Below are 12,819 nucleotides of genomic sequence, written 5' to 3' on the forward strand. Positions count from 1 at the left end.
TTTCTTCTTCTTTTTCATAACTAGAATCATCATTCAACGTAGATTTGTTCAACAGTGTCGCACTCCTCTACAAAAATCACTCAAGAAATCTCAGAAAGCTCTTATGCACTCAGCAAGCCAAAAGCTTCATGGCGGTTTCTGCTACTGCAACAAAAAAACCAAACTCTGGATTTGGTTCGTAGCAGGTTTCGTCTTTTTCCTTACCTTTTTCTATAATTTTTTATATAAACCAATAAAAGTTTTTTGGTTAGTTATTAAATTAATTAAAATACAATGGTATTTTTGTAATATGCTATAGTAGAGTTAAATTTCTAACAACATTGCTTAAATAAGTATATAAAGATGATGAACATAATTCTAATGAAATAAATAAAAAAATTTCAAAATAACGTTTTGCACTTATTATAAAAAATATTAAAATAGTGAATCGTCAAAAAAAAATATATATTAAAATAGTGTTAAAGTTAAAGACTAATGGCAATGTCCTGTAATTTAATTTTTAACAGAAACATGTCATATTTTATAAAGTATCTTCTCAATTAATAGCAGGGATTATTATACGTAGAGATACTAACAAAGTGATGGTATTATTTTCGATTATCTTTCAATTGTCAATATTATAATTTGTGTATTTTAATAATTTTATTTCGCAAAACAGCTGCAACTATAGCATTGCACAAACTGTGAATCTAGCTGTAAAATTGTTCCGAAGATTGAATAGTTGTCTTGTCGACATGAAACAAAGCTATTATTTTGCACACGAATTAGAAACTTCACAATCTTGTAAATAATGGAATGTATGAGCACATGAATTCAAGAAAGTCAAAACCTTTAAGTGGCCAACGAAGTTCCGATGTCTAAATTGGAGCATTATTCAATAGTATCGTATATTCATTTTTCCAACAAATCAGGGCTTTGTCATGAACACGATGAAATAACACAAAACATCGTGTTCATGAAGCATTAATACAGATAAGCTTATCATAAGCATTAATTATGTGCAAATCATTCATAAGATTTACAAAATATATATATTCTTGCTTGGCGTTAACATTAAATATCATCATATATATATGCAACCAAATAAACCAAACCAAACCCTAAACCAAAATGTTAAAATTGTATCGTGATCCGATTCTATCTATCACTACATTGATTCTCATCACATTGTCTCTCTTCTCCAATGAAACTGAAGCAAGACTACATCATTACAAAGATAATGACAATCCCAATCCAAAATCAGAGCCACCGTCTCAGCCTCCTTCTCTCTCACCAACCCCTAGTGACGCGTCACAATCTCCATCTCAGTCCCAAGATTCCGACCACGAAGTAGTCTACAACGTCAGGCACTATGGTGCGGTAGGCAACGGTGTCTCTGACGACACTGAATCGTTCAAGAAAGCTTGGGATTCAGCTTGTAGCAACGACAACAACAACACTGTGTCGGTCTTGCTTGTGCCTTACGGTTTTACTTTTATGATCCATTCCACTATTTTCACTGGTCCTTGTCGTTCTTACCAACACTTCCAAGTAAATCAATTATTTTTATTTCTACATGAGTATCAAACTTTTATTAAATAATTCGGGTCTACTAGTTATAAATTCTCTTGTTTAATTTTATTTCTCAAATTAAATAAGGTTGATGGGACCATCGTGCCACGGGATGGACCAAAGTCGTGGCCGAGCGGTTTAAACAAAAGACAATGGCTCGTCTTTTATAGAGTTAACGGAATGGCTCTAAAAGGTGTGGGAGTTATCGACGGCCGTGGACAAACTTGGTGGGATCTTCCCTGCAAACCTCATCGGGTAAATAACTATATATATATTACAAAATGTACATTTTCACTAACCATAACAGAAATTATTAGAAAATTATATTATATATGACATGTGAATCTTAATATGCTCAAGCAGAATGTCAACAAAACTGCACATGCTGGTCCATGCGAAAGCCCCGCGGTAAGTAAAATCAGATATTTGAAAAAAATATGTTTTTCTTAAATATATAATATTACATTACTTGTAATGTTGAAAAATGTGTATATGTTTTTTGGTGTGGTCAGGCTTTGAGGTTCTTTATGAGCTCGAATCTAATTGTGGAAAGTCTGAGTATAAAAAACAGCCCACAGGTTCACCTCAAATTCGACGAATGTCATGTAGTTCATATCAACCTCCTTCGAATAATATCTCCGTCTTCTAGTCCCAACACTGACGGCATCCACATTGAGAACTCCAACTCCGTTGAGATTTACAACTCTGTTATCTCCAACGGTACACATCTAGTATACAATACATATACACGTCTAATGTTTATATATACACTTACACGTCTAATTAGAGTGTAAGCAAACTCAAGATTCTTCATTTCTTCGCTAGGAGATGATTGTGTCTCGATAGGAACCGGATCATACAATATCGATGTGCGAAATCTCACTTGTGGACCAGGCGGGCATGGAATTAGGTAAAAACTACTCGTGATTTATAATTTAGTTTTTAACATTAACGTTAACGTTACGGACAGTATCCATAATAATGATATAATTTGTAGCATTGGAAGTTTGGGCGACAGAAACTCACGGGCATGCGTCTCCAACGTTACGGTTAGAGACTCTGTCATAAAATTTTCGGACAACGGAGTACGGATCAAGACATGGCAAGGTGGATCCGGGTCTGTCTCGGGTGTAACGTTTGACAATATCAATATGGATACTGTCCGCAATCCGATAATCATAGATCAATACTATTGCACAGCTAAAAGTTGTGCTAACAAAACATCTGCGGTTTATGTGAATGATATAGTATATCAAAGTATAAAAGGCACATACGATATTCGTAGTCCCCCTATTCATTTTGGATGTAGCAACAATGTCCCGTGCACAAACTTAACACTTTCTGATATTGAATTGTTACCTTCAAAAGGAGAGACTGATGTGGATCCGTTCTGTTGGAATGCGTATGGGATCACGGATGAGTTCTCTGTACCTTCAGTCTCGTGTCTCAAATCGAATCCATCGACGGCGTTGTTAGGTGGTCTTTCAGGGAGTTGTGGATCACCATGACTTGATTTGTGGATGAATAATTAAGAGAGTGTTTATTTTCTCTTTTTTTCTTTAGTGATATGATATATGAATAGAATGTAGTGGAGAACATTACAACTTTGAAAGTTGTTTAGCTCCTTCATTCTTGGGTGTGTCGCAATCTAACATAATATCCATAAAAAGTTTAAGATGTGATTTAGGAGAAGTCCATTAGCCCATGTAACTAAAGATTTAGCAAATAAAGATTCTTATGAATTTATCTTTAGAACATCAATATAAAATAACCTAAAGCGATACCACTTTGAGCAATTTTACTATGAATCAATTATGAGAAAACCATTTTTTGGAGTGGTTATTGTGGATTTTACCACTTTTTGAATAGTTTGTGGATTTTACCATTTTTAAGGTTACAAAAATTTGATTAAACATGTGTTTTATTTGTTATTTTTGGGTTTAGTCGGTTCTATTTGTTCTTAGGGTTTAGTATTTGGTATTAAGTGTGATTGTATTTTGAAAAAAACTAAAAATACTTATTTTTTTTCTTCTCAAAAGTGGTAAAATCCGTAAACTTTTCAAAAAATGGTATATCCAAAATATTTTTTCACAAAGTGGTATTTTTAACAAGTATCCCTTTTACTATTTCTCCTTTTGTGAAATCAAATATAAAGTCATTTGTGTTTTGGGGCAATCTAAAGCTTTTTTCCATATTCACTTTTAACTTGTACAAAATAATTAAAGCTTTAATAAGCTATTTCATGTCAATCTCATTTTCTATATTTCTATCTAGCTAAATAAACTCATTTGAGTTGAATCCTAGCTACTATACTAGCTTTGGATTCTCCCAAGACTGTTTTTTGTTTTTGTTTTTCTTAGTTCAACAACCAACCAATAATAATATAGAAAGATTAACGAATGAAACATGGCTCATTATCTAATAAAATGTGATTAGTTCAAAAAAAAAAATCTAATAAAATGTGTTTTTTTTTTCAAAAGAAAACAAATCTGGACAATGATATGTTTTTTTCTGCGTAAAATTCAAGTTTTTGTATCTTCAGAAATATTCAAAGCAAGAACAAGCATTTTCTTCACCCTAGATGTTGATGGTCCATTATATACAATCACATTTTGCGAGTTGGGGATTTGACCAATATCCAACGGCCAGTATGATAGAGTAAGCATCACAATCTGATACGTTAGATCAATTTTTCTAGATGAAAAGTAAAGGCACATAGTCAATAATTAAATTCCACAGTCTTCTCTAGACCCCAAAAACAAAACAAAAAAATTGCAATTACAGAGCAAATGGCGGTGACTAAGTTTTAAAGTACTACTTATTTATTGACTAAGAGCATCTCCAATAGTTTTCCCTATTTTTACCTCTAAAATAGAGGAACTCCATAATAGAGGTGACTTTTGCTCCAATAGATACCTCTATGTTTTTCTCTAAAAAAGAATATTCCATAGAGATTCTTTTTTTATTTTACTATTAATACATTTTACTTATAAAAGTTGCAAACTAACCCATTTATTTTAGTATTTGTGAAATTTTCATAAAATTATGATATTATTTAAATTTTTAACATTCATAAATATTATTTAAATATCACATTTATTAAAAGAAATACATTGCATCATATAAAATAATGTTATTGGTGGATCCAGAAGTAATTTACCAGAATATTAAATAATTAGTCTTTGTTGTATTAAAAATAATGTTATGGTATGAATAAAAACTAAAATATTTAAGTTATTTATATTTAATAAGATTTTATAAAAAATTTCTTTTGCAAATAATAGTCTCAAATTTTAAAATTGTTTTTCTATACAAAAACCTTTAAAAATTTTCTATACGAAAACCTTTAAAAATTTTAAACCAAAATATTAAAATTAGTCAAATTTAACTTTATAATCAATTATCCTATTAATATACTTCATTAAATTATTATTAAACTATTTAAATATATATTTTATTTATTTTGATTATAAATATAAAAGTGTTAAAAGTTCAAGGACCATTTTATAAATAAAAAAGTTCAACTCTATTATAGAGGAAAAAATAGAGTTCCTCTATATATAGAGGAAAAAATAGAGATCTCTATTATAGAGGTAGAAATAGAGATGGGTTGGAGTAGATTTTACCCTAAAATAGAGTTAAAAAGCAAATATAGAGGTGGGTTGGAGATGCCCTAAGAGAAATAATTCCTTTTTACTTTCTTGCCCCCTGATCACGTTTTCCACAATGAACATAAATTATGGAGTATTGAATAAACTACCTGACTGTTTAACAAAAAAATAAAAATAAAATTACCTGACTATAATATTAGTTGTATAGTATAATATACTCTAATTGACATGTGTGATTAACTTGTTTTTAATATCAATTTCATTAAATTAATTTAAATTCTCTTTAGTTGGTCATTCTTTATTTCATTTTCATTAAATTATTATTATTATGTATTCATAGAGTTAAATATGATTCAAAAGTTAAATATTAAAATCCTCAAAATATGAATGAACTTTGTGATCTTAAATGATTAAATTTTATTTTATTTTGAATGTAAAGAAAACAAAATAAATGGTGAAGTCAATGAGAATTTTCAGTTTTCACTATTCAAAATCAATTAAAATTCAAACACCAATTAGTAAAAAGACAAAAATTACAAAAATACCAAATAAAATACATGTTTAAAGGGGTAATTTAGTCTTTTACTTAAAACTCCATCACCTAATACATTACATTATCTTCTCACAATAAACATTTCTCCTCGAAACCCTAAAAATTCCCCAAAATAAAAATAAAAAAGAAACAAAAACCAAATCTTTCTTCTCTTCTTCTTCCTCTTCTTCTTCATCATACTCTTCCTCCTCCCCACATTGTCATGGCGATAATGAACAAAGAAGAGAAAAAGACAGAGAACAAGATGATCAACGAGATCGATGACTCACACGAAGACGAAGAGTTGGAGAACAAGAAGATGGATATGTTCTTTAGTCTGATCAAAAACTATCGAGAGGCCAAGAAACGAAGACGACAAGAGTTAACTCAAGATTCCGGCGACGTTGCTTCGATTCCGACCAAAAGATCCGACTCCGGCATTGTTCCCGTATTCCGTCCTGAAGATTTCTCTCACTGTGTTGATTTAAACTTAAAGCCATCATCGAATTCGATTAGCCCTACCAACAAGAATCAAGAACAGGACGAGGAAGAAGAAGAAGAAGCAGAAGACAAAGAAGAAGAAGCAGAGAAGGAGATAAGAGAAGATAATGGTTTGGATCTTAATGATGGTTTATTAGATAATGGTTTAGATCTTAATCTTGCATTGTAATAATAATACACTCTGTTTCTGGTTCTGATATTCTCTTTTCGTGAATAAGAAACAAAAACTTTCTTAATTTACTTGATTATTAAAAGCGACATTGCAATTACACACATAAACCGGGTGGATCATTCAAGTCAAGAAGCTGCAGGTGAAATTGCCATTGCTGAATGTTAACTTCTCAGCTTTGACGACAGAATCTAGAGGTAGAGGAACAAAGGTTTTGTCTGGACCATAGAAGTGAGGGAAGCTGTTCACTTCATCCACAGCTTCATAGATCAATCCATCTCCAAGCTGCAAAACAAACACATGAAACAACAACAAAAAAACATGTCAATCTCTAATGTTACGGGCGATTCCACAATCTTAGAATCTAGGCTCATTGTCTTCTCAGCACTAAAACATGTTCGAAATATCATCGAAGCATAAGTTTCACTTCAGGATTCAAATGATTCACATCAGTGTGCATCCTAAAGACTATGGTTCTCTTACTTAGATTGTGTTTGTCTTTAGTTGGTAAACAAAAGAGTAGTAACTCTAGCATGAACCACACACAATCAACTCTAGGATCATTCAACAGCACAAAATACAAGGCAGGCTCAAGAAGTATCATTAAATGTTCATCTACTTAAACGTGGAGCTAATCACACAATAAACAAACGTTTGACAAGATAAACCACTCACCAAACTAGAGGATCCCTAATACCAAAATATTTATAATCCCCATATGTTTCAAATTAAAGTATAAAGAGTCAACAACATCAATGAACAAACCTTCTTAGGATCGATTTGGAGAAGGTAAAGATCTTCTTTAACATTCAAGAAAAAGTTCTTCAATGTCGATTGTACCTAGAAACCACAGAAGCAATTTCATAACTAAAAGCAGTAAACTCAAACCTACATAAAAAAAAGTATTGACTTTTCACAAGGTCAAAGCTAAATCTCGATGTTTCGTAAACACCCATATGGAAAAAGTCGAGATCTTTAATATATAGAGAGAGAGAGAGACCTGATCGAGCTTGCTGAGATGAAAACAACCAGTAGACTTATCGAGTTCTCCACCAAGAGATGATCCATTCTTCTTAAACTCTTCCCATTCTTGATCCGTACTGATTCTGTGTATGTAATCTTCCTCAGCCATTTGTTTTCACACCTCACCCTGTAAAATCGAAAAATCCTAACTTTTTAAAGCAGACGAGAGAGAGACTCGATACTAAACCGACTTAACCGGTGTAAACCGGGTAATAATTTCAATACTAAACCGGTAATATCAGCTAAACCGACTCGTCGTCAACTTCGAAGTTACTTACTTCCATTATACTACCTTCCTCCTCCTTCGCTTTCGATGGTTGAAATCAAAAACAAACTCTCGAAAAGTTGTGTAAAACTAACAAAAAACAATCATGGCGGCGACAATGGCGAAACCCATCTCGATAACTTCACTCGGTTTCTGTTCTGATCGAAAGAACATTGCTTTCTCTGATTGCATTTCGATTTGTTCTGGATTCAGACATTCTCGCCTCGATTTGGTCACGAGATCACCGACCAACACTACTCGTGTTTTACCTGTCGTTAGAGCTGTGGGATCTTCTGGTAAGCCAAACAGTGATGTGGTTGTTTCTGATCTTTTCTTTTGATCAATTGGGTTTTATATTTTGAGTGTGTGTCATAGCATTTCTCTTATCTTAATTTTTGTTAGATTATGTTCCAGACTCAAAATTTTACAAGGTTGAAGCTATTGTCAGGTAAAGATTGGTATGTGACACAATGTTGTTTGTGTTTCTAAGTGGAGACCTAACTGATTTCTTCATTTTTGAAATGTATGAATGTTGTTGGGATATTAAAAGGCCATGGAGAATTCAGCAAGTTTCATCTGTAAGATCTTCCTTGTCCTCTCTCAGTTTTGATATGTGAAAAGATTTGAACTTTGCTACTCTCTTGTGGCTTTCCTTATTAGTTGTTATACAAGAAGAGTCTATATAGTCTTTGAAATGTGGATTTTGAATACTATTAAATCGGAAGTTTGGGAAATAATTTAAGAGTATAAGTTTTCATATCTATGCATGCGAAGATCAGATTCTGTCAGTGAACTGAACTCAATAGGATGATTGGTCAAACTGTGAATTCGAGTTGAAGGGTTTAGTGTTGTTACTTCCATTAACATACAGATGAGTATTGTACTTGTGGAAAAATCCAACTAAATCTTGAGTTTCTCTGTTTCATGAATATATTATATATGGAAAAAAATATCAAGGCTTTATTGAAAATCGGGATTCGAGGTGTTACTGTCTCTGATGTTCGAGGGTTTGGTGCACAAGGTGGTTCCACCGAGAGACATGGTGGTAATAAGACTTCGCATTCAAGAATTGGTTTTGATGATTCTTCTTATTGTCAAAATGTGTTCATGACTTTTCTATACACATGGGTTGCATTTACAGGCTCTGAGTTCTCGGAAGACAACTTTGTTGCTAAAGTTAAAATGGAAATCGTTGTTAAGAAAGACCAAGTACGTATATGCTTTTAAAAAATCGAAACTTGTTAAGTGAAATTCGAGTTTGAAATTCGAGTTTGAACCATTACTTTTTTTTTTCTTGTTGCAGGTGGAATCTGTAATCAACACAATAATTGATGGAGCCAGGACAGGAGAGATTGGTGATGGCAAAATTTTCGGTAACTATACTCTTTTCACAATCAGATTTATGTTTCAAAATGCAACATGAATTTACTCAGATTGTGATGGTCTTTTGTTGGTTATCTACAGTTCTGCCTGTGTCAGATGTCATAAGAGTTCGGACAGGTAAAAAAACTTCAAAAAGTCTTTTTCTTGTTGTAAGAAAAGACACAAATCTTGGCTTGCCTTAAAATATGTCTGTATGTTGGTAAAACATTTTAGGTGAGCGTGGGGAGAAAGCAGAGAAGATGACTGGTGATATGCTTTCACCGTCCTAGGAACAAACCGAGCTTATGAATGGTGTTATCATTTCGGTCTCTAGATCTTGTTTCTGCGAATAATAATAATGAATGGAGTCTGTGTTTGGTTTTCTGTTGAATCGATCAAGATGTGTTTTAACTGTACATGAATTATGCAGAAAACATCTGTCCTGGTTCTCAGACATCGAAATTCTGTTCCTAATAAAAATTGAAGTCCCTGTTTTTTATTTTTGGCAAATCTGGAACCAACATGCTTTGAAGACGCCGTTGGCCAAGACTTCGTTTACTTTATTACTGTCAACACATGGCCCTGAAACAGATAAAAGTCTGCAACGCTTTGAACATGTTCATCCAATGCACATTGACATTATGTGATGGGAATCATTTTAAATGTCAAGATTACAGAACAGAACAGTAGAGATCTCTGCTCAAATATGTAACACTAGTCTCCCGCTACCTGAAATTATACTCCAAACTACTCTATCTACATGCGAAATTATACTCCAAACTACTCTATCTACATGCTGAAGGGCTATTGACAAGGCAGTGCGTGACCTCCTTGCAACTGATCTGCAGAACCGTTGGACGTCTGTACGTCGGCTAGAAGGGGGGACAGTTCACCGTCACCGCATCTTGTCTCTCCTCTACTACGATCACATAAGCTAAGCACACGTTCTAACATATGTGTAATCATGTATAGGCTTGTGTATTATGAGGTTAAGTAGTATCATGTATATGAGGTTAAGTAGTATCAATAAATTTTACATTTAAAAAAAAAAAAAAAAATAGACAGTACTCGTGTAAGATTCTTAGATAAATAGTACATTAAGGAAACCAACTTATAATGGAAATTAACTTGTAAAAGAAATTATACAAGAACAAAGAAAACCCCACTCGCTAGAAATCGTGCTTTAGATAGATAGGATGAGTCATGCAAAACATAGAGCAATAGTATTTATCATAGGTTGCATGTTTCTTCACGATGATAGGAAAAATGCAATGCAAGTTACACCACCTGCAAATTGGACGAGTTATACCATTATTGAGCACCACCTCAAAATATTTTTGCTCATATTCAATCGTGGTTTTTGGCATGAGCCCTGAAAAGTCTCCAAGCACACAATTTGTATGTAAACTAGCTTGTTGGTCTTTACATGTGTAGAACCAAGTCTCTGGATTGGTTTCTTCTTCACAAATGTCACACCAGTATTTGCCACTAGCCTTTTCACCATAGCATAGTGAGAGAGGATGATCCTCAGTTCTATGCTTTACCACTTGTGGCATAGTGGCGCAATTGAAGCATATAGCAAATCCACAATTCAATTCAATGCACCTGAGCACATGATAACTCTTCTCTTTGCAGCCATTGCAACAAAGTTCTTCATTTGCTGAAGTGTAATATAAGGCAGAACCAAAATGACTTGGATGGAAAAATGGCTCAGAAATTGAAGCGCACCGAACATCGAGTGTCTTGAGCCAATTATAGTATCTGAAACCATTGGACCATCTATCGCAAGCATGACACCGAAAATAATCAGACTTGTTTGTAATTAGAGTAAGACGCTCATTGTGTAGCACATGTCGTTTCATTCGAGGAAATCCAGCGCAGTTTTGGTGGAAAATAAAGTCACAATCCATACAACTGTAGAAGGATTCGAGACAGATGGGATGGGTGCATGCCCTGCACCGCTTGTTGTCGTCACATATAACACCATTAACGTGGAGTCTTAGGTAATGCTCTTTGTGGCTGAAATGTTGTATTGTGTTGTCTATTACCACAAATGGCTCTATATCTTCTGTTTCTTCAGGAACTCCTTCAAGTTCTTTCCCATTCCACACATCATACCTAGTAGCACATTTCGAATGAACGACATAGTCGGGACACCTATGACAAGAAAAACCTCCACAAGTCCAATCCACCTCTTGGCGACAAACTCCACATACAGAATTCACAACACCAAGAACAGGGGTTCTAGAAATGCGGTGATCATGCCGATTAATGTTTATGACGCGTGGAAGGTCAAGACAGTCCTGATGGATCATGAAGTCACATTGAACACAGATGTAAGGGCTTCGATCGCCAGTCAAACCGCAAGCGTTACATGTAAAAGAACGGAGTCTTGGGAGAAGGGTGAGTTGGTGGTCATGAGCTTTCAAATTCAGAAGAGATAGTTGTGGTGGATTTAAAACACAACACATATCCAAGGTGAAATTACACGAAGAACAATGATAAAACAAGTCAACATCAATCTCTCTTGAGCAAAGACGACATTTTCCGTCAGAATAGTCTGGTAATGGACCTGTGTGGAGCTTAAGAGGGTGCCAAGGGTGGTAAGAGTGGTTTACCTCTAAAGGGTGTTTTACTTCTGACGTATGCCACACGCAATCTACATGGAAGGCTAAATCACATTCATGACATATGTATGGAAACTCATAACCAGTAATCTTCCCACATTTAGCAGCACATTCGAAGTCCTTGACCCGCTTCTTGAGAAGGGTGAGCTTGTGGTGATGCGTCTTGGAAATGTCAATAACCTCTGGTGGTGGGTACTTAAAACAGTGTAAATGAACGAATAAGCTCTTACGAGAATAGTATAGATGCTCGTGGATGACCGATATTAACACTCCCTCAGAATCCATGGATAGATGGTTAAAGAAGAAGAAAAAAAAGGTTGGATCTGAAATCGGAAAAGGTATGATCGATCCTTTAACGTTTCGTTCTCTCTCAACTGATGTTCTTATAAAATTAATAGTTATAAGACTTTTGAATTTGGTGGTCTTTCATTAACAATAAAAGATAGTAATTATTATGCTTTTATGATGGTGACAATATAACTAATCCATTAGTATTGTTTTATAAAAACAAACCACTTACAACAAAATAGTAAAGCGGAGAAAAAGCTTTTGAGTTCTAGCCATTTGGAACAGTTGGAAACGGTACAAAGCGGTTTATATATATGATTGGTATCAACCGTTAGCAATCAAATGCAGTGCTTGTGGGTGATAGCGGGAGAACGGCCAGTAACACCTAAGTCTATACAGTGCAGCTAAGTCAAATGGTATCGTATGGTGGTCCTTAAAGCGAAGAATATACAATTTACACTTTGTTGGATTCATGCATATCTCTTTTTTAGATGAAACGAAACAAAGATAATTTAGATGGAGGGTGCTAAAACTATAGCTTTGCTCTGTGTGTAACTAGCTTAATAAACTTTGTGATTCAAGTACTGTCAAAGACATATACATCTCAAATCTCATTTGTTTACTACATACAGGCCAAATTTTGTCTGCCACAAACATCTCCCTATCTCTGTATTTCCCCTGTTTTCCTCTGTTTCTGTCAAACATTACGACTGGATTAGTCATATATAATACTCACACATACCTTTAGAGATCCCCAAAATTTTTTAAGTAATTAGCTCAGTAAAACTATCTTTCTTTACCTCATTAGAATTTACTGTAATTTCCCCTAATGGAGACTCAAGAGCATGATCATCGACATCGACTAGCCATAGACCATATTCGTGGAAGCG

General features: G+C 34.2%; 5 protein-coding genes across 5 annotated transcripts; 3 read left to right on the forward strand and 2 right to left on the reverse strand.

Moving 5' to 3' along the window:
• LOC104713473 (polygalacturonase At1g48100-like) lies at positions 1,111-3,139 on the forward strand. Its single transcript, XM_010430602.1, has 6 exons — positions 1,111-1,530; positions 1,639-1,806; positions 1,915-1,959; positions 2,064-2,271; positions 2,377-2,461; positions 2,549-3,139. The coding sequence occupies exons 1-6, from the start codon at positions 1,111-1,113 to the stop codon at positions 3,057-3,059; spliced, it is 1,437 nt and encodes a 478-aa protein (XP_010428904.1). The 3' UTR covers positions 3,060-3,139.
• Positions 5,817-6,431, forward strand: LOC104713488 (protein NIM1-INTERACTING 1-like). The gene has a single exon (XM_010430626.2). It carries the CDS (start codon positions 5,918-5,920, stop codon positions 6,362-6,364), a length of 447 nt encoding a protein of 148 aa, XP_010428928.1. The 5' UTR covers positions 5,817-5,917; the 3' UTR covers positions 6,365-6,431.
• On the reverse strand, positions 6,322-7,526 carry LOC104713481. The gene is made up of 3 exons (XM_010430615.2): positions 7,365-7,526; positions 7,130-7,204; positions 6,322-6,649 (listed from the first exon to the last, which is right to left on the reverse strand). Exons 1-3 carry the CDS (start codon positions 7,494-7,496, stop codon positions 6,488-6,490), a joined length of 369 nt encoding a protein of 122 aa, XP_010428917.1. The 5' UTR covers positions 7,497-7,526; the 3' UTR covers positions 6,322-6,487.
• Positions 7,685-9,513, forward strand: LOC104713498 (nitrogen regulatory protein P-II homolog). Its single transcript, XM_010430638.2, has 8 exons — positions 7,685-7,948; positions 8,055-8,100; positions 8,203-8,230; positions 8,610-8,697; positions 8,794-8,861; positions 8,956-9,025; positions 9,117-9,152; positions 9,249-9,513. The coding sequence occupies exons 1-8, from the start codon at positions 7,759-7,761 to the stop codon at positions 9,302-9,304; spliced, it is 582 nt and encodes a 193-aa protein (XP_010428940.1). The 5' UTR covers positions 7,685-7,758; the 3' UTR covers positions 9,305-9,513.
• LOC104747016 lies at positions 10,173-11,984 on the reverse strand. Its single transcript, XM_019231576.1, has one exon. It carries the CDS (start codon positions 11,924-11,926, stop codon positions 10,184-10,186), a length of 1,743 nt encoding a protein of 580 aa, XP_019087121.1. The 5' UTR covers positions 11,927-11,984; the 3' UTR covers positions 10,173-10,183.

The sequence above is a fragment of the Camelina sativa genome, chromosome 2 (genome assembly GCF_000633955.1).
Source record: "Camelina sativa cultivar DH55 chromosome 2, Cs, whole genome shotgun sequence".
NCBI classification, from domain to species: Eukaryota; Viridiplantae; Streptophyta; class Magnoliopsida; order Brassicales; family Brassicaceae; genus Camelina; species Camelina sativa.

Bases quoted from the DNA above. Each gene is read 5' to 3' on its own strand.
- LOC104747016 (XM_019231576.1), bottom strand. From the start codon at position 11,926: ATGGATTCTGAGGGAGTGTTAATATCGGTCATCCACGAGCATCTATAC.
- LOC104713481 (XM_010430615.2), bottom strand. From the start codon at position 7,496: ATGGCTGAGGAAGATTACATACACAGAATCAGTACGGATCAAGAATGG. The intron at 7,205-7,364 runs GTCTCTCTCTCT...TGTGGTTTCTAG, and splicing joins ATCTCAGCAAGCTCGATCAG to GTACAATCGACATTGAAGAA. The intron at 6,650-7,129 runs GTTTGTTCATTG...TTTGTTTTGCAG, and splicing joins TCCAAATCGATCCTAAGAAG to CTTGGAGATGGATTGATCTA.
- LOC104713473 (XM_010430602.1), top strand. From the start codon at position 1,111: ATGTTAAAATTGTATCGTGATCCGATTCTATCTATCACTACATTGATT. The intron at 1,531-1,638 runs GTAAATCAATTA...AAATTAAATAAG, and splicing joins GTTCTTACCAACACTTCCAA to GTTGATGGGACCATCGTGCC. The intron at 2,462-2,548 runs GTAAAAACTACT...TATAATTTGTAG, and splicing joins CCAGGCGGGCATGGAATTAG to CATTGGAAGTTTGGGCGACA.
- LOC104713498 (XM_010430638.2), top strand. From the start codon at position 7,759: ATGGCGGCGACAATGGCGAAACCCATCTCGATAACTTCACTCGGTTTC. The intron at 7,949-8,054 runs GTAAGCCAAACA...AATTTTTGTTAG, and splicing joins TAGAGCTGTGGGATCTTCTG to ATTATGTTCCAGACTCAAAA. The intron at 8,698-8,793 runs GTAATAAGACTT...TTGCATTTACAG, and splicing joins TTCCACCGAGAGACATGGTG to GCTCTGAGTTCTCGGAAGAC.
- LOC104713488 (XM_010430626.2), top strand. From the start codon at position 5,918: ATGGCGATAATGAACAAAGAAGAGAAAAAGACAGAGAACAAGATGATC.